Source organism: Megalobrama amblycephala, linkage group LG2 (genome assembly GCF_018812025.1).
Source record: "Megalobrama amblycephala isolate DHTTF-2021 linkage group LG2, ASM1881202v1, whole genome shotgun sequence".
In the NCBI taxonomy this organism is placed as follows: domain Eukaryota; kingdom Metazoa; phylum Chordata; class Actinopteri; order Cypriniformes; family Xenocyprididae; genus Megalobrama; species Megalobrama amblycephala.
In genome coordinates this window covers 8,460,534-8,480,630 of record NC_063045.1, presented here as the reverse complement: position 1 = coordinate 8,480,630, position 20,097 = coordinate 8,460,534, and the positions used below count along the sequence as shown (strand labels likewise).

General features: G+C 37.4%; 1 protein-coding gene across 1 annotated transcript in view; it reads left to right on the top strand.

Annotated features, from left to right (window-relative positions):
• Positions 1 to 20,097, top strand: part of pspc1 (paraspeckle component 1) — a 76,941-nt gene that overhangs the window by 7,797 nt on the left and 49,047 nt on the right. The window contains exons 2-5 of the mRNA XM_048181453.1: positions 2,457 to 2,842; positions 2,970 to 3,065; positions 3,207 to 3,403; positions 6,258 to 6,342. Coding sequence (XP_048037410.1) covers positions 2,457 to 2,842; positions 2,970 to 3,065; positions 3,207 to 3,403; positions 6,258 to 6,342 — 764 coding nt within the window. The remainder of the gene's footprint in view (positions 1 to 2,456; positions 2,843 to 2,969; positions 3,066 to 3,206; positions 3,404 to 6,257; positions 6,343 to 20,097) is intronic.

Here is a 20,097-nt window from a genome sequence, read left to right as displayed (position 1 = left end):
AGAAAGAACTCAGTATTTGCTCGCTGACTGAAATAAGCGTGTGCGCGCTTCGGATGAACGCACACAAATCTTCTCACAGCGCGTGCGAGTTCTCTTTCGCGTCTTGTTCTTGAAGGTTTAAATCAGCAAGGTTTAAATGAGTAAGTTTAAACACAGATAGCAACGTGTGCTGTTCAGGTCTCACCTGCGCTCGCGCGCTATCAACACCCGGGTGATGACGGCGTAAATGACTGGACATTAGAGCATACAGCACTAGCTGTTAACAGTTTACAAAGAGTGACTGTTTTGTCCACGCTTTTTAAATATAACGTTAGTTGTTGTAACGTTTTGCGCATCCATCGACTGAAACATACATTAACTGAAATCTGTCTGTCTGTTTTCCACGTTGCTATTTTAAACAAACCATATTAACCAATAGATACGCTGAGCACTGGCTGATGGCTGCGTGTCTCTGTGGTGTACGTCATCACGCAAATAGCCAATCGCGTTCTGCTCTTTCTAACCGCTGCGCCTCAAGTCAGTGAGAAATGCTGTAATGTATATATCGAAATACCGGAAATGTGTTTAAAAATCATATCACCGTTATCGAAAAAAATTATATCGCGATATATATTGATATTGAATTATTGTCCAGCCCTACCCCCATGTCATCTAAGATGTTCATGTCTTTCTTTCGACAGTCGAAAACTACTTACGGAACGAACGCGGCGCCAGTTTCGTTTTTTTCCGTAACTTGAATAGGGAAGGCGTAGGACATTCAGCGTAAGGGTTATGAAGAATGCGGAAGCGGAAAGTACGTTCAAGGCGATATTTTGTTTATAAAGCATAAACGGTTGTATTTTTTTCAAAAATGACTGATCGATTCGCTAGATAAGACCCTTATTACTCATCTGGTATCGTTTAAAGCCCTTGAAGCTGCACTGAAACTGTAATTTTGACCTTCAACCTGTTGGTAGCCATTGAAATCCACTGTAAGGAGAATAATCCTGGAATGTTTTCCTCAAAAACCTTCATTTCTTTTCGACTGACGAAAGAAAGACATGAACATCTTGGATGACATGGGGGTGAGTAAATTTATCAGGAAAAGTGTTTTTAAAAGTGGACTAATCCTTTAAGCGACTTGTTTAGGTTTTTTGTGATATCTGGCAACCCTTTACCTGTTGCTTTAATGATAGGTGCTTTCAGGAAGAGTGCAGAAGAACAATAGCTACTGTTAGTGCCAATCAGTCGGGACTTATTTAATGAAGTAATTTAAATTATACACACTTTGTAGGCGTGTTATTTTACTCTAATCCCGACCCGCTGCTGCTCAGCCTTTCAAATTCGCCTCTTCGCATCATTAAAAATGTGATCAGTTTATGTCAGCGTCAAGTTGACAGATATTTTAAAATCAGAGTAAGTAATTATCAGTTGGATCCGATCAGTCGATCGTTTGGGGTTAGATATATATATATATATATATATATATATATATATATATATATATATATATATATATATATATATATATATATATATATATACGCGCTGCTTGATTCTCAATATTTAGTACTTTAGCTTCAGATATGTCAATTCGCTTTTATATAGGCGGGCATTTGAACGCACTTTTTGTGTGTAAAAACTACATGTACATGGCAAGATCGCAAGAAAAGCTTGTAACTAAACATTATTTAAGGCTATTTTTTTATTAAATTACTGATATAGCAACTGTTGTTGTCATGTAGGCTTTATTCATAATGCTCCCTCCGTTGCAAGCCTGTGCGCTCCTCTAATCTGTCCAGCTGCTGAACTGCTCTCCCGGGTGACTTTCCTTTGACCCAGCAACATCATGTCATTAATACATTTTAGAAAAGAAAAGAGTTAGAAAATCGATTTTTAAAATTTAAAAATCAATTTAAATAGGCGGAAGATAGAATCGCGATTCATATGTGAATTGATTTTTTTTTTTCTTTTCTTCCCCCACCACTATAAAATTGCAGACCTTTTTTTCATGCTCAAACAGCAACATTACAAACTAAAGAAAGTTTGAAAAAAGCATAATAGGTCCTCTTTAAACTGAAGTTCTATGTGCATGTGCAGTATATGCAGAGGCAACATGAACAAAAACTTTATAACCCCACTAAGAATGAGGCGATCAAAGGTGATGGTGCTCTTTTTCTTCTTGTTTTCTGCATCTGGCACTTGGTGGCTTAGATCAGTGGATCCCAACCTTTTGACCCACCCAACAAATATTTATTTTCTAAATAATTTATATTGTTTTGAGAATGCTATCTCCCACCCGAACTGGGGTCGCATTTTTATTAGACCAGGTTGCTATTTTATTATATCTAAATAAAAATTAAACAAAGAGAGATTAATCTGTATTTTTGTATTTTTTTTTAAGTTTGTAGATTTTTGGACTAAACTGGATTTTATTTACTGTACACTTGCCATGAAAACCATAAAGAATTTTGCAGACTGTGCTCACCTGTGTTTGTAAACAGATTGCTTGTAGCATTTACACATCCATATTTTTGATTTTCACTATTTTGATTATTCAGGAGACAAGGACACTTGCAGAGATTGCTAAGGCTGAGCTGGACGGCACAATGCTGGGCAACAGGCCCATCCGGATTCGTTTTGCCACACATGGGGCTGCACTCACAGTACGAAACCTCTCACCAGTGGTATCCAACGAGCTGCTGGAACAGGCCTTTTCACAGTTCGGCCCAGTTGAGCGGGCAGTCGTGGTGGTTGATGACCGAGGCCGACCCACAGGCAAGGGCATTGTGGAGTTTGCCAATAAGCCTGCTGCCCGAAAAGCCTTGGACCGCTGTGCAGATGGAGCTCTTTTGCTTACAATGTAATAACTTGTCATTTTCACAGTATGATCTGTATTTATCAAGGATGGACCTGTCTCTAGATATCAAATATGTCAAGTCAAATAAAAGAGTTTTGACATGGATCTTTTTTCTTTTTTTGTCCTTCAGGTCCCCTCGTCCAGTCATTCTTGAGCCAACAGAACAGTTTGATGATGAAGATGGTCTACCAGAAAAGCTGTTGCAAAAATCAGGACAGTATCACAAGTATGTCTTTAGATCATTGAGAATAACTGTATTCCATATGCATATAGTTTATCTAAAGAAGAAGAAGAAGAAAAAAAAAAAGAATTGTCTCAGTGTAGTTTTAAATGAACCAGAAATGAACCACAAGAATCTGCAATACAGGGAACGGGAGCATCAGCCACGCTTTGCACAGCCAGGCACCTTTGAGTTTGAGTACTCATCTCGCTGGAAGGCTCTGGATGAGATGGAGAAGCAGCAGAGGGAGCAAGTGGAACGGAACATACAGGAGGCAAAAGAGAAATTGGAGGCTGAAATGGAGGCTGCCAAACATGAGCATCAACTCATGATGATGAGACAAGGTAGTTTGCAGTTTTAAAACATACTAGTTTTCTGAAAGAGCCACTTATTTTGCCCACCACAATGTTGTGAGAGAAATACTTAAATATTTGGATATAACATTTTTGTGTTTGCAAAGGCAGCTAAATTTATTTCTATTATATTGTTACTGTAATGAAGACAACAGACATGTACACAATGACTGTGATCTCCCACAACCTAGGGCTGGGCGATATGGCCAAAAAAAATCATATCTCGGTATTTTTGGCTAAATGGCCAAATATATCCCGGTATTTTCTAAATTTTTATATTTGTATTTAGAAAAAAAAAAACAATGTTGTCCTACAAACAGTGTTCATATTGAAGGCTATTAAAACAAATATAGTTAATGTAACCATGTAGTCTGGCACACTATATATGTGCAAAAGGAAAATTACATTACATTCTAAAATTGTAGGCTAACATTACAATCTAAAAATAAAAATGCTTTTTAAAGCAGAAGTTAAATTCACCAGACTAAAAACGAAAATAAAAACAAAAGCACAGACTAATTAGCTAGGCTATTTTGATTACTTCAAATAGTAATTTTACAGTTACTGCTGTCATAAAAATATACTTATTTGTAGGTCTAAAATTCTACATATGGCACATTTATTGTTCAACAACAAACATTTTAGCAAAATGTACAGGTACTGGTCATATAATTAGAATATCATCAAAAAGTTGATTCATTTTACTAATTCCATTCAAAAAGTGAAACTTGTATATTATATTCATTCATTACACACAAACTGATATATTTCAAATGTTTATTTCTTTTAATTTTGATGATTATAACTGACAACTAAGGAAAATCCCAAATTCAGTATCTCAGAAAATTAGAATATTGTGAAAGGTTCAATATTGAAGACACCTGGTGCCACACTCTAATCAGCTAATTAACTCAAAACACCTGCAAAGGCTTTTAAATGGTCTCTCAGTCTACTTCTGTAGGCTACACAATCATGGGGAAGACTGCTGAATTGACAGTTGTCCAAAAGACGACCATTGACACCGTGCACAAGGAGGGCAAGACACAAAAGGTCATTGCAAAAGAGGCTGGCTGTTCAAAGAGTTCTGTGTCCAAGCACATTAATAGAGAGGCGAAGGGAAGGAAAAGATGTGGTGTACACTTTTTTTCTAAGCAATAGGGATAACCGCACCCTGGAGAGGATTGTGAAACAAAACCCATTCAAAAATGTGGGGGAGATTCACAAAGAGTGGACTGCAGCTGGAGTCAGTGCTTCAAGAACCACTACGCACAGACGTATGCAAGACATGGGTTTCAGCTGTCGCATTCCTTGTGTCAAGCCACTCTTGAACAACAGACAGCGTCAGAAGCATCTCGCCTGGGCTAAAGACAAAAAGGACTGGACTGCTGCTGAGTGGTCCAAAGTTATGTTCTCTGATGAAAGTAAATTTTGCATTTCCCAGAGCCTGGAGGAAGACAGGAGAGGCACACAATCCACGTTGCTTGAGGTCCAGTGTAAAGTTTTCACAGTCAGTGATGGTTTGGGGTGCCATGTCATCTGCTGGTGTTGGTCCATTGTGTTTTCTGAGGTCCAAGGTCAACACAGACGTATACCAGGAAGTTTTAGAGCACTTCATGCTTCCTGCTGCTGACCAACTTTATAGAGATGCAGATTTCATTTTCCAACAGGACTTGGCACCTGCACACAGTGCCAAAGCTACCAGTACCTGGTTTAAGGACCATGGTATCCCTGTTCTTAATTGGCCAGCAAACTCGCCTGACCTTAACCCCATAGAAAATCTATGGGGTATTGTGAAGAGGAAGATGCGATATGCCAGACCCAACAATGCAGAAGAGCTGAAGGCCACTATCAGAGCAACCTGGGCTCTCATAACACCTGAGCAGTGCCACAGACTGATCAACTCCATGCCACGCCACATTGCTGCAGTAATTGTGTAAAAGTGTACATGCTCATATTTTCCATGTTCATACTTTTCAGTTGGCCAAGATTTCTAAAAATCCTTTCTTTTGTATTGGTCTAAAGTAATATTCTAATTTTCTGAGATACTGAATTTGGGATTTTCCTTAGTTGTCAGTTATAATCATCAAAATGAAAAGAAATAAACATTTGAAATATATCAGTCTGTGTGTAATGAATGAATATAATATACAAGTTTCACTTTTTGAATGGAATTAGTGAAATAAATCAACTTTTTGATGATATTCTAATTATATGACCAGCACCTGTATATTTCATTCAGTCGATCCTCTTCTATTGCGGCAGCACTCGTTCATGGAAGTCTATGACTTTTAGAGGAGATTCACTAGCAGAAGGCTTGTCCACTCCTGATGGCAAAATGGAAATATTTGTAGGGCTTTCTAACATTTACAGATGGAGAATGTACCTGTGAAATATAAGTTATGCGCTGAGGAAAACACCACATCACAAACACATTAAACAGCGCAAGTATCTGTCAGCACATGAATCTATCAGACCCAGACCATCTGACGGGGCAAGCCGCTGTAAACTATATGTTATTACTATCTGTACTTATGTTTTTAAAGCCCTTAATATTAAGTGTGTCTCATGTTTAGGACAAATTGTATTATGCATTTTCTCCGCAGCAGCACTCTGCGACATCCACCGCTATGTTTCAGATGCGCTTATATAAAACTACTGTATATCGATATAAACTGTATTGCCCTATATCGTATACAAAAAATATATCAATATATCATACAAGCTCAACAAACCGCCCAGCCCTACTACAACCAGTGTGTTGTCTCATTTCTGTCCTTCAGGGAACAGTACTTGCTGTATATTCTTAACTTTGCCAATGTAAATATTTGTGGACCTATACCAACAGATCTCATGAGACGTCAGGAGGAACTGCGGCGCTTGGAGGAGCTCAGGAATCAAGAGCTGCAGAAACGCAAGCAGGTTGAGATGAGGTGTGCTTTTGTTTGAGAGGAGACTCAATGCCATTTGCTCTTACAGAAAGGAAGGGACTTCAGATTATTTTGATAGTCGATGAATCAGAAAATTATTATTATTATTTTTTTTTACTGATTAACTCGATACATAGCCCAATTTTCTGCATTTTATTAAAAAATTTTGTTCCTCATTCCCAATGTTTTCTTCCAAACAATTTGCAAATTAAAGACTAAAAAACAGTAAATGTTTTTATGTAGGCTATGATATACAAAAAATGTTTGAAATACATTTAAAAAGGTTTGAAATATAAATTATATATTATGAAACGCAAACCTTTTAAACAATTCACGCGTACAAAGTTTTCTGTGCCCACACCCGAACTACAATGACAAACTTGCTTAAAAGGGCACTTTTACATTTAGCTTTGAAACCAAATCTACCATCGTCGTCTTGTCAGTCATCTGTGCTGTGACTCTCGTTCAGCTCATGTTGAATTGAGCAGACACGTTTAGTTTTTTAATTGTAGTGTCTGTTCTTTAACTGAACTAAATGATTTTTATTACTATAAAAAATCGAAACAATGGTGGGGGGTGGTGCTGCGGTGGGCAAGTATTGATACCGGTGTTGCAGCTGAACACCGGTAAAACAGATTATCGCAGCAAGCCTACCTCAAGCCATAATGATTTTAGGCTGCCTAAACACGATATAACATATTGTGAATAGTCTGAATGACGGCCATTATGTGAACATTAATTTTAACGTTTCTGTTATGTCACGCAAGTCTACAGTGTGTGTGAGAAACAATGTGTTGATAAAATTATTTGATAATGTAACCTTATTGGTATCATGTTATGTCAAAATGATCCTTGTTTAATTCCCTTCATGTTGGTGTATATCACCTCCTCATAACATGCATTGTATGTATTCTTGTTACATAAATCACTGTGGCGGCTCTAGGATTTTTTTCTTGGGGGTGCTAAGGTGGGGGCTTAACAGTTCAAAGGGGGTGCTAAGAAAAATATTATGTACATCAATAACTTAACCTTAGTACCCTGCATTTATTGCATTTTACTTTTTAAATTGTCCATTTTCCCTTAAAGGTGCCCTCAAATGAAAAATTGAATTTATCTTGGCATAGTTAAATAACAAGAGTTCAGTACATGGAAATGACATACAGTGAGTCTCAAACTCCATTGTTTCCTCTTTCTTATATAAATCTCATTTGTTTAAAAGACCACCGGAAAACAGGCGAATCTCAACATAACACCGACTGTTACGTAACAGTCGGGGTGTACGCCCCCAATATTTGCATATGCCAGCCCATGTTCCCAACATTATCATTATGAAAGGCATTAGACAAGGGCAGAACATCTGGATGTGCATAGCTGAATCAACAAACTAGGTAAGCAAGCAAGAACAACAGCGAAAAATGGCAGATGGAGCAATAGTAACTGACATGATCCATGATATCATGATATTTTTAGTGATATTTGTAAATTGTCTTTCTAAATGTTTCGTTAGCATGTTGCTAATTTGTTAAATGTGGTTAAAGTTATCATCGTTTCTTACTGTATTCACGGAGACAAGAGCCGTCGCTATTTTTATTTTTAAACACTTGCAGTCTGTATAATGCATAAACACAACTTCATTCTTTATAAATCTCTCCAACAGTGTGTAATGTTAGCTTTAGCCACGCAGCATAGCCTCAAACCCATTCAGAATCAATGTAAACAATATAACAGTATACAATACTCACATAATCCGACGCATGCATGACGAACACTTTGTAAAGATCCATTTTGAGGGTTATATTAGCTGTGCAAACTTTGTTAAGGCACTGTTTAAGGCAAGCGCAAGCTCTGTGGGTGGAGAGCATGGGACTAAAAGGGGCCACTGCATAAATCGGCGCGTTTATAATGATGCCCCAAAATAGGCAGTTAAAAAAAATTTATAAAAAAAAATATATGGGGTATTTTGAGCTGAAACTTCACAGACACATTCAGGGGACACCTTAGACTTATATTACATCTTTTAAAAACATAATCTAGGGCACCTTTAAACTATAGCTTTACAAGGTCTCATTGAAAAGTGTACACAGTTACTAAGCACAGTAACCTATCAATGTTGCTTAACACCTTTATTATTACCTTATCAGCTCTTTTAACAACAGTTTATTAAAACTTGTTGACTACAGTCTCATAGACATAGGTGTACGTACATCTATGTATCCTGTAGTGAGCTAAATGAAGGAACGTGCTTGTAATTTTAAAACGCAAACAACATGGAAAAGAGCGCAGGGTGTGGGGTGACTTGTTTTCAGAAGTTGAACTTGACACAGCATTTTAAAACGCTGCACGAGAAACTGAAAAAGCAGATGAGATGTGGTCAAAGACACCTGTTTAATGCATTAATCTATGTGTTTAGATGGAAAACAACATTTTCTCTTTATTTTTCATCACAACTAGTCTAGCAAGGGTGAACAAAGCACAAGCATGTATATTAAAATCTATATTATTTGACGTTTATAACATGAGTGAATATTCAAAAGATCAGGGTAGCTACTCACCAACAGCAGATTACAATACAAGAGAAGAGGACAATATCTCTGTTGTTATCTTCTGAAATATTCTGAGATAGTCTGCGGTCTTTTGCTTCATGTTCTATTGCTCTCCAATATGATCGCTGTTGACGAGGTGCTAGGCATGTGACGGTATCAAATTTTCATGTTGCGATTAATTGCTGAAGCTTTTATCACGGTATACAGTATTATCACGATATTGAAATAAGTTGCAAAAAAAAGTGTTGTCATTGTATAACGAGTTTTAGAACTCTTTTTGTAATAACAAAAAGCACTCTGAATGTTTAAATACAATACACAAAATATATAAAGTAAAATTTTCAAACAGATTAAAGTGCAAAAGAATAGGTTGTTTGCACATGACGTCACAGCAGCAGCGCGAATGAGTCTGGAGGGCAGGGAGTGATTTTTCTATATCCACAAGTTTCCTACGCCCCATGAGGCCTTGCGTCAAACGTGGGAGCGTCTTCCGGTTCGAAGTAAACAAGCTGGACTTGACACTCATTCATTCAACATTTGACAGTCATTCAAGATTTAACGATCCAAACTTGCGAACGTTTGTATTTTACTTATAGTTTTAAGATTCCAGCATCAATATTTGAACAATGTTTTACAAGAAAAAAAAGTTAAAGTAATAGTAATTTATTAATTTATGTCGAGGTGCACATCAATCATGCTAAATCTAACTGATATTTATATTGACATAAAAAGAAAACACAGACCTATTCAGTTGCGCCTGTTTCACTGCGCCTGTTTCCATTTATTTACGATCACAAGAACGCAAAAAACAACTCCACTAAGACTTTTAAATCCAAAGGCTTATACATTTAGAAATATATTGATAACATACCCTATGTTTACGTCACTTTTCTGAGCCTTTCTATTGATTTTCTTCTAAATTATGCGATGATTGCAATCCGAGGACGTTTGCGCGATCTCTCCGTCTATCTATCCTGATCCTTTCAGCCAGAGCAACAGAGGGAGCTCATGAGAAGACAACAGGAGTTATGAGTTATACGAGTTAACCGGAGTGCGTGAATCTGTGAAAGATATGCATTTGTCAGGAATCAACAGGCACAGAGAAGAGACAGATAAAACATTAAACCAATTAAATACACAATTATAATCATATAAGAATTGTCTTCGTTCCTCAAGCAGTCTCTGATATTTTCCATTAACGAGTGTATTTATTATCGCAATGGTTAACATAACCATCGCATAGCCTATATGACAGTGGAAACGCGACTGGCTCTGGCACGCACGACACATTAGGAGTCAATAATATAACATCATAAAGCTTTGGTGCTTGCATCAGTGACAGGTGAAGTACAGACAGCAGGTTGTTTCATGTATTGCAGGGTCAGGATGCTCTAGTCATGCAGCAGCACTTTTGTGGAAGGTCAGTAAAGTAAAGGGCAATTAAGGGCACGAAAACTGTTTATTGTATTGTGATATTATTAACTAATAAATGTACTAAACTGAGATGTTGTCCCTGAGCGCTGTAACGACATCTCTCATAAAGATTTGCAACTTTGCAAAGTAAACAATCCAAAAAACACTTAGCCTCTTCGCTAATTAGCACACTAAATACCATTGGTATGCTACTTCCGCCGCCTCACCGGAAGTTGTACCCACGTTCTCTTTTACAGTAGCGGCCCGCGGAAACAGGTGGATAGGAATCCTATCAAAAACTCAAAATTCGTATGTTTTGCGTCGTTTATGGTTGCTCAAATCGATAAAATTGAGAACCCAGAAGGTGTTTATATCGTTTACATAACTTATAACGTTTTTTATAACTTATATCGTTTTTAACTTTAAAAGTTGTCGCCTTTAATTGCGTTTTGCATCTGCTGATACTGAAATGAAGATGGATACCTGCTTACCTTATTTGTTTTTGACTTGGTTAAATATCTACATTCTTCATGGTATCGTTTGCAGGGAAGAAGCTATTTTATCCCACTGAATGATAATTTGGTGTTTTCACTTCAGTTTTGTAGTAACCATGTTGATCTGGTTACCATGAGAACAGTGTCACGCGCTGCTGCTTCAGCCATCATATGGTAGAAAATGTCCAAATAAATGTTTAACAAACTGACAGAAGTCGATTCAACAACAAAGACAACACTTTCAATATGTGATTATTTTATTGAGTGATAGGGAGTGGGTTAAATCAGTGACATTATTAGATTTGATATACAGCGTCTAGTCACCTGCTCAACCAGCTTCCCTTAGTGTGTTTTTACACGTATAAAAGGCAACAGTTGTATTACACCGTACAGTTTTTTTCTTTGAACGATGATGTGAGCTTCTGTTGCAATTCGATTCAGCATAAATGACCTACAATGGCGACATTTTTCACAATCGTGACAGAAAATCAAAAATACTGCTCTTAACTTCACTAGTAGAAAGGCAGCACGATATAAACAAACAGACTAGAACTGAACACAGCGTGACGGCAGCTTCACATTCTCTATATCTACCTCCTCGATGGCAGGAAAGTCTTTCAATTCAGTGGAAAAGTCGCTCATCTTCATAACATAAAGATCACGTCCAACATATGTTGTGATTTTCTGTTTATACCTTTTTAAACAGCACAGTACAGACTTTTCTCCATCTCTTCCATTCTAATTTTCACTGCTTGCTCTCCACCGGTATTTCGCGCGTCACCAGAAACACGTGATTGCAAACAACCTATTTTCACTGCTTGCCCTCCACCGGTATTTCGCGTGTCACCAGAACCACGTGATTGCAAACAACCTATTAGGCTGTAAAGAATAACAGGTAACACTTTACAATAAAGTCTCATTATTTAATGCATTAACTAAGATTGAGCAATAGCTACATTTGTTACAGAAAGTATTATTTTTTGTTAATGTTAGTTAAGAAATAAAACTGATCATTGTTAGTTTTATCTCAGGTCCATTAAATAAATTCTTTTGATTTTAGTAATGTTATGAAACAGTAACTAAGATATTAACATTAACTAATAATAATTAGTGCTTTATAAGTACTTTTCATTGTCAGTTTGGTAATAATTAATTAACATGTTAACTAATGAAGTCGTATGTCTCAAAGTTTTACTGAACAATAACAAATAATCGGAACATTTCTAATCATTAGGGCATGTTGTAGTCCAGATTAAAATATAAAAATGTTTAAGTTTGAAAGTAAATAGCCCATTAAGTCTTTAAGTATTAAGTATTTAGTGCTGTGATGAACAACATTGAGATTACAAAAAAATTAATGGCTGTTTGAAGCATTTTAAAAACTTCACTGGCACAGTTGCTTTGTTTGCGGAGTTTCCGGGGTAACCGCTGCATTCTGCTGTTCCATCAGCGTCCTCTGCTGTCAGAGAGTAAACGTGCACATTCATTCAGCGTGTCTCCTTCACTCGTTCCACCATGTGCTTCTCATGCACGTTGGGCTTGTTTACATCTGAGCGCGTGACCCTTTGATGCAGAATGCAGTGGTGTTGTGCATTTTATACGGTTGATGGGGAAAGTATTTTTAAATGCATTATAAAAACTGTAATAATTGGTAATAAATTTATTAGCATTTTGAAGTGCCCACGATAACAATATCGTGCATATTCATTATCGTGATATATGTGACATTACCGAATATCGGCACGTCACTATTCCTAATGTGCGTGCCGTACCTGAATGTGCAATGACTCCTCCCCCAGTAAAACCTTTGTTTATAGGCACATTTACAACATTTGTTAACCCTCATTTTATTTTTTTTGGTTTTTAATGACTTATTTTAATAAAAGTGACACAGAGTAAAAAACAGGAAAATCATTAGAAAATCCTTGGGGGGGCTGCGCCGGTACTAAGCACATTTCTGGTGGGGCTATATCCCCTGCAAGCCCTGGCCTAGCGCCGCCACTAAAGAGACACAAAACTGCCAGCCCACTCTGATCATGAAAATGAGTCCACCTTGTTTATACTTTCACCTGGCCCCTCATTGCGAGCCTCCACTGACTGTGCACGCACACCTCCCCAAATGGACGAGGCATTTATACTTGACGCCAGGGACAGAGCGAGGGGGTGGTTTCTGGGGCTCAAGCCCCGAATGGTTTTTTAAAAGCCCCTAATGTTTAAGGTTTCTTAACAGTGATGTTAAAATATCATTTTTCGATACATATGTTAATCGGTTCAATATCGCTTTTCCACTGATATAACGGCAGCACTTTGTCTCTCTTCTCTCTGACAGCGAGTTCACACACACAGCAGTTGTACACAGCCATGACTCCTGTCACTCACTCACTCAGCGCAGCAGCAGGCCAGGCACTCAGACTCTCTTTTGGCCCGGTTGATTTTGTTATGATATAATATTACTTAACTTTAGCACATCTGCTAGCTAAAATCGCTTGGGTATAAACACGAAAAACGTCTCAAAATGCTGGTGATAAACGCACGCGATAATCATCCCGGTGTGTACAAGGCATTATAGCCCAACATAAAAGGTCTCTAAAGCCTCGTACACACCGGGACGTGCACTTATCGCCAGTGTTTTTCACATGTTTCGTGTTCATAACCAAGCGATTTTCACTGGCGATGTGCCGAGTGAACGTGCAAATTCACTCCGTGACAGTATATGGCGCTTGTGCTTAGTGCAAGTGAACGGTAGTGCAAATAAACATATTTATGAATTAGACTTTAATAAAATTAAAGAAGATAAAAATACAGATATAAAATTACATATATGGCATATACACAGGCCTGGACTGGTAATCTGGCATACCGGGCAAATGCCCGGTGGGCCGACGCACTTGAGGGCGGGGCCGCTATATGATATGATTTTTTTTAATAAACATAAAAATTGGCCAACGACCGGCCCATAAAGCAGGGACAGCGGCCCATTGGTTCATTTTCCATACTGACACTGGGCTGGCCCAATCACATCTCTTAACAGACTCCAGTCCGTCCCCTCTGTTTCGCCAGAACATCTTTGGATTAGGAGGATGGAGAAACAAAAGCGCAAGTGCAAGGGGGGTGCGGAGAAGTTGCGGGCAAAAAAATAAAAAAATTTAGAGGTTGATGCCTCAACGTGCAAAAATTACTGGCATGTTTAGTGCGGTTACTGTAGCTTCAGTTTCCAAACCTACAGTACCTGACGTGCAAAAACAGGTGAACATAGAAGAACATGGAGGAGACACCTGTAAGGCAGAGGAGCAGCAGGTGTCTGACAGTGAAGCCAATGAGGGACAGAGTAAGCAGGAGAGTATAATAGAAGCGGTAAGCAGGGTAGTTACATGATTAACAGCGAGGGACTCATGATGCGACGACGACGACGATGATGCTTAAATGAATGAATATTATAAGACAACATAATCGTCGTCGTTATTATAAAGTCAGACTGTCACCTACTGCACTGGTCACTCAGTCAGCTAATGTCAAATAGCACAGCAAAAGTTATTTTGCACTGTTTTTTGTAGTTAGCAGTGCCCTTGTAGCTATCAGAGTTCACTTATGCAGTAACGGCCTTTCTCATAGAAAAACCTGAAATGATGCAATTTGATTTTTCAAAAAAAAAAAAAATTCAGGTTATTATTATAATGTAATATTACTGACGATGTGTTTATTTCACAACGAGACTATAGGTGTCTATTTATAGCTGTTAGCCGTGATAATGGTCTACTAGATCTCACTTTTCAGCTATAAAAAGTTATGTTTTGTAGCTCTTGTACCCTATTACTCTGGTATGAACACTTGGTTGTTTATGGCAAGTGAATAACATGAATATCATTTTATTAGGACGTTTTTTGTGAGTAATTTGGTAGTATAGTTTTCTTTTTCATTGTTTTTAATGGGGAGTATCTAAACAATGAGAGGTAAATGTTTGACACTTAAACAGGGGTTTGTGCTCTTTAAAACAAAGTATATTTGTAATTGTAAATTATAGTTTTTCTGCTGTCTGTTTCATTGGAAATTTAAAAAAAAAAAAAATTCTTTATAGAGTTATCAGTATTCTACATCCACGTTCTAAGGGTTAACTAGCTTTTATATCATGGAGCACATTGTCTATCTAGAAATCCTACTCTTACTAAGTGTACTTTTAATAACTCTACCAATTAATTGTAATACTCTGGTGGGTGGTGTCCGACCGATTGTGGTGGGCCGGTCTGAGCAAAAATGCCAGGGCCATTTTTTTGTCCCAGTCCAGCCCTGCATATACATGACATGAGGAGATGGTAGTCAGAAACGTGAACAAAAGCGCCAATCTCATTGGTCGTCCTGTTTTTAACGCGGTGCGTCAAACCAAAAAAATGAACCCGAGAACGCTTTTACGCCTGCCGTTTTGCACATCGGTATGCACGCTCACATTGGCGCCTTTGTTTAGTCACGAGGTGTTAAACGTTGGTGGGGAAAAAAAAGCGTGATAATTGTCCGGGTGTGAACAAGCCTTAACATTGTATTTTGTCAACAAACTAAAATCGAAACCGTGATATGGCTTTGTGCCTTTATAAAACCGCAAAAGACAGTGATTTAATTAAGTATATATGCAGTGTTTTAAAGAGAAGTGAACATTTGATCACATGATCAGCTGGTGATCTGGTAAACGTTTTCTTCAAAATAAAAGCTCAAGGGTTTATCTCTTGCAAGTGAAGTAGGACAAAAGTATTGTAATTTCCCTATACTGTAGTGTAAAGTAAAAGATACTTATGAAATTTTCATTTTCATTTATTTTACAGGAAATTTGTTTTGCATGAATAGTGGATATGAATATTACTGTCATTGGAATAATTATATAAATCATTATTAGGCAAGGCAAGTTTTTATATATCTGTGTTAAACTGTGTCAGAAAAAAATAATCTTAATTATGTCAGATAACACTTAAGCAAAACATGGTCAGGTCAAAGTGTCTGAATAATTTTTGGTTCCAAATTTTTATCAATTTTACTGGTAGTTCACTGTATGAAGAATTTTGGAGTATAATATGTCACAGTTTACTTTATTTTGCTATCCTCACTTACATAAATGAACTATTATCACTATTAACCACTAGTAAAAATATATCAAAAATATAAAAAATTTGGCGATAGGTCTAGGTAAATCTGGGTGTCATCTGCATAGCTGTGATAGGCAATTTGGTTCTTTCTTATTATTTGACTCACTGGCAGCATATACAGAACAAGAGCGGTGCAAGAATTGAGCCATGTGGGACTTGAGCCATGTGAACTAAATCTGCTGTAAAGGACGATCTGTTTAAGCCCACTGAAATGCTTTAATGCACGTACCCCGAGGTACCCCAGTAGCAAGATGATGCGACTTAAGGCCCCCGTATACTTCAAACGAAATCGAAGAACGAACTGATGTGATGTAATTTCGAACAAAATCAGGCCAAAACGAAGTTCGTTTTGTGTTCTTTTTGGAAGTTCGAAACGGCTTGCCAAAGCAAACTTTCAGGAAAAGTTCGCTTCAGCTGCAAAACACCTTCGTATTACCATTGGTCAGTGACGATAACGTAATAGGAGGTGTGCGCTGAGGCTCCGCCTTCATTCGCGTGGACCACGACTTTGACTCATTTCGTGTGTTTGAGCTTGTCGATATAAGAGCTCCGCGGGTGAAAACATGAACACACTGGATAGCCGCTTTATAGTACAAAATGAAGTTGTGCTTCTGATAAAATGAGGCACTAACACTGTTTTTCATGTTTGATACTGTAAAGCTGCTTGATTTTAAGCAATCTATTGAATACAGTGCTATATGAAGACGTGATGTGTCTGGAGTGCTAATTTGCAGAGCTCGTGCTAACATTCCCATGCTGTTATGATCAGATGCTTTTTTATGATTTCTATAAAAAAATAATTGCTGTTTTATAATTTTGGTTGTGTTTATTTTGTTACCGAGAAGAAAGTGCACGGCACATATTTACATATTCATCTAACCGTCGATCTCAGCAGTGTGGGCGGCGTCAGATGTTCGATTACAGTATATCGCTGGTCACGCATTTCGAACTTTGTTTTACTCCTAAACGAAGAACGAAAAAGAACTTTGTTTGAAGTATACCGGGGCCTTTTGACACCTCTGCCCTCCTATATACCCTGAAGGACCTACTTGAGAGGCAAGACTTGAACCATTGGAGTGCGGTTCCAGAGATTCCATTTGTCATGAGGGTTGACAGGAGGATCTGTCAAAAGCATTTCATTCTCGAATCAATAACTCACTGATTCAATGATCCGTTCAGAATGAGTCTCTCGTAGTTAACTGAATTGAAATGAGCCAAACCTAGTGGGAAAAAAAATACTAAAATTTATTTGAAATCCCTTTTTTTTTTTTTTTTTGTGCTAAGTATACTAAAAATATATTTACATATTTATGTGCTTAATAAAAATACCCTGCGGTTGTACTTTTGGTATACCAAACTGGTATACTTAAAGTCTACTAAATTGGAACAACTCATTTTGTACTTAATGCACTTTAATTGCGCAGAAGTAGTTCTGAGGTCCAACTAAAGACATACTTGAAGGGTTAGTTCACCCAAAAATGAAATTTCTGTCATTAATTACTCACCATCATGTCGTTCCACACCTGTAAGACCTTTATTCATCTTCAGAACACAAATTCAGATATTTTTGATGAAATCCGAGAGGTTTCTGATCCCCCATAGAAACTACAGGAAGAAATGTCAGAACACCATCTCAGTATTGGCCCACGTGAACAGCGTCGGCCAATACTGAGCCGACATTCTGACGTAGAAGCGCTGCACTATGTCTACAACGTAAACAGCGAAGGAGAATGACAGGGAAGAGACGAAATTATTGAATAAAGTCCTTATTTTTGTTTTGTTTTTGCGTACAAAAAGTATTCTTGTCACTTCATAACATAAGGTTGAACCACTTTAGTCACATGGACTAATTTTAAAGGTCCACTATTATGCCCATTTTTTAAGATGTAATTTAAGTCTCTGGTGTCCCCAGAATGTGTCTGAAGTTTCAGCTTAAAATACCTCACAGATCATTTATAAATCCATGTTGTAAATACCCATTTCTGACTACAGTCAAGAACAGGCTGTTTTCTTTCATGTGCCTTTAAATGCAAATGAGCTGCTGTGCCCCGCCCTGTATCTACGATCACAGTTCCTGCCTCAATTGGAATCTCTGCCAAATATTACCTAGACATCTGCTTGGTTTTGATTATCATCTATATCGCGAACACTCTCACGGATAGCATAGTTTTTCTTTCATCATTAAAGTTTATTATTCCCACTGAGCGCACCTATCTGAAGTGCACACACATAGACAGCTGTCAGACGTCAAGTCTCATAAGTAACTTCTCTTTCGCATTTTTTTGTTTTGTTTAAACTGTCAAATACACACAAGATTCTGTCAAAAACACACACAGTTCACATAAACACAGTCAGTTATGTCTGTGAATGTAAAGATGTATAAAGTATAAAGTATAAATCCGAAAGTATAAATCAGTCTTTACACTGCATTCACACGGGGCGCCGGCGTTAACGCTTCTCATTTACTTTGAATGGGTGACGTCATGCGTTGCCGAATTTAATTGTGGGTTCCGTCGCGTCACTTCACTCTCGTTGCAAGCGGCAGAAGTTGAAGATTTCTTAACTTTTCAAGAGCCAACGCAGGCGTCATCCAGTCAGATCACCCTATGCAAATACCCTAGAGCAATTGCTAACCAATTGCGCTTGTGCAACACTGGAAAGTAATGTGATTGGCTGTTATCACTATAACGGTCACGTCAACACAAGCTTCAGACACGCCCTCAGTCAAGCGTTGACACTGACGCCCCATGTGAATGCAGCATCAAAGCGGCCGCGCCTCTTCTTAAAGTGGCCGTGATTTGAGGGCCTCTTAAAGAGATAGAAGAATTGACAGATTCATCAATCATCACAACAATTGTTTGTTACAGCCCTAAATACAAGAAAATCCTTCTTTCTTTATTTCTGTGCAGCCGAACAGACGTGTGTTGGCTTTCTATTTCAGTTATTAATTGGTAGGTTAATTAAGGTTACTGGTAATCCATTATATTTGACTAATCAGAAAAAAAAATACATAGAAATACAAGAAATTATTTCTTTCTTTCTTTTCTTTTTTTCTTTCTTTCTTTATTTTCTCAAGACCACCGAACAGACATGTGCGTTGGCTCTTTTGCCTCAGGCTGCGCATCGAGGCTTGTGCCAAGCCAACATTGAAGTTTGATTTCAAACTTTATTTTCTAGTTACACTTGCAATCTTCCCCGCTGCCGTAGCAGTTTCAAATTATGTAAAAGTATGTTTGCATCGCATTCATTTTAAAATGTTATACATTTAGACCTATGTGACATCTGTTTTTATTGTTTGTCAACACACAATTATATATTATGTATCTGCATCCACTTCTTTACTGACTAGTGCTGGCTACTTGACAATTAATAATAATTCATAATAATGATATACCCTCTCCCAGGTATTTTGAGCAGTAGGATTATATAAAATATATAATATAAAATTAATGTAACAGTATATAAGTATATTACAAAACAAACATTCATTGATCAGTACTTTTTACTTCTAAAACTTAATTACATTTAAAAATCAAGTAAAAATCAAGTACTTTTACTCATGTAAAATTGGAAAGGAGTACTAAAAAAATGTTTACTAGAGTAGTATTTTATTAGGCTATCTGTACTTTTACTTAAGTACTTGATTTGTGTACTTCGTCCACCACTGTATTTAGGTATGCATGCAATGCATTATTTAATATATAAAATAAATAAATAAATAAATAAATGAGGCTCAAACATCAGATTTGTAATGAACGTGCGTGTTTATTTTAGCACTTCCGTCAGTTAAACAACACTCTACAGCCTGTAAAACACTGAAATAAATATTAGTAAAAACGGTAATCTAAATAATATAAGCAAGTTAAATATTACATTAAAAAAAATCATTCATTTTATATTTCCCCACAAAGATAAATGCGTTGTCATATATAATGCTCTGCTCTTTGAAAGGAATGTGGGACACGAGCAGGACAGAGACATCAGCAGGACATCTCTTGTGTAATGTCTTCTCCCGATGTTCCAAAGCAACTTCTTGTAGATTTGAAGAGCCAATTTTATCTTCCACTGGTGCAAGACATTTACACATTTTATTTGACATTTTGTTTGATGTTGTGCTGAAAGGGAAAGTGAAACTAAATTACCAGTGTGTGTGAAATGCGCTTTACAAAAAAATTTGAT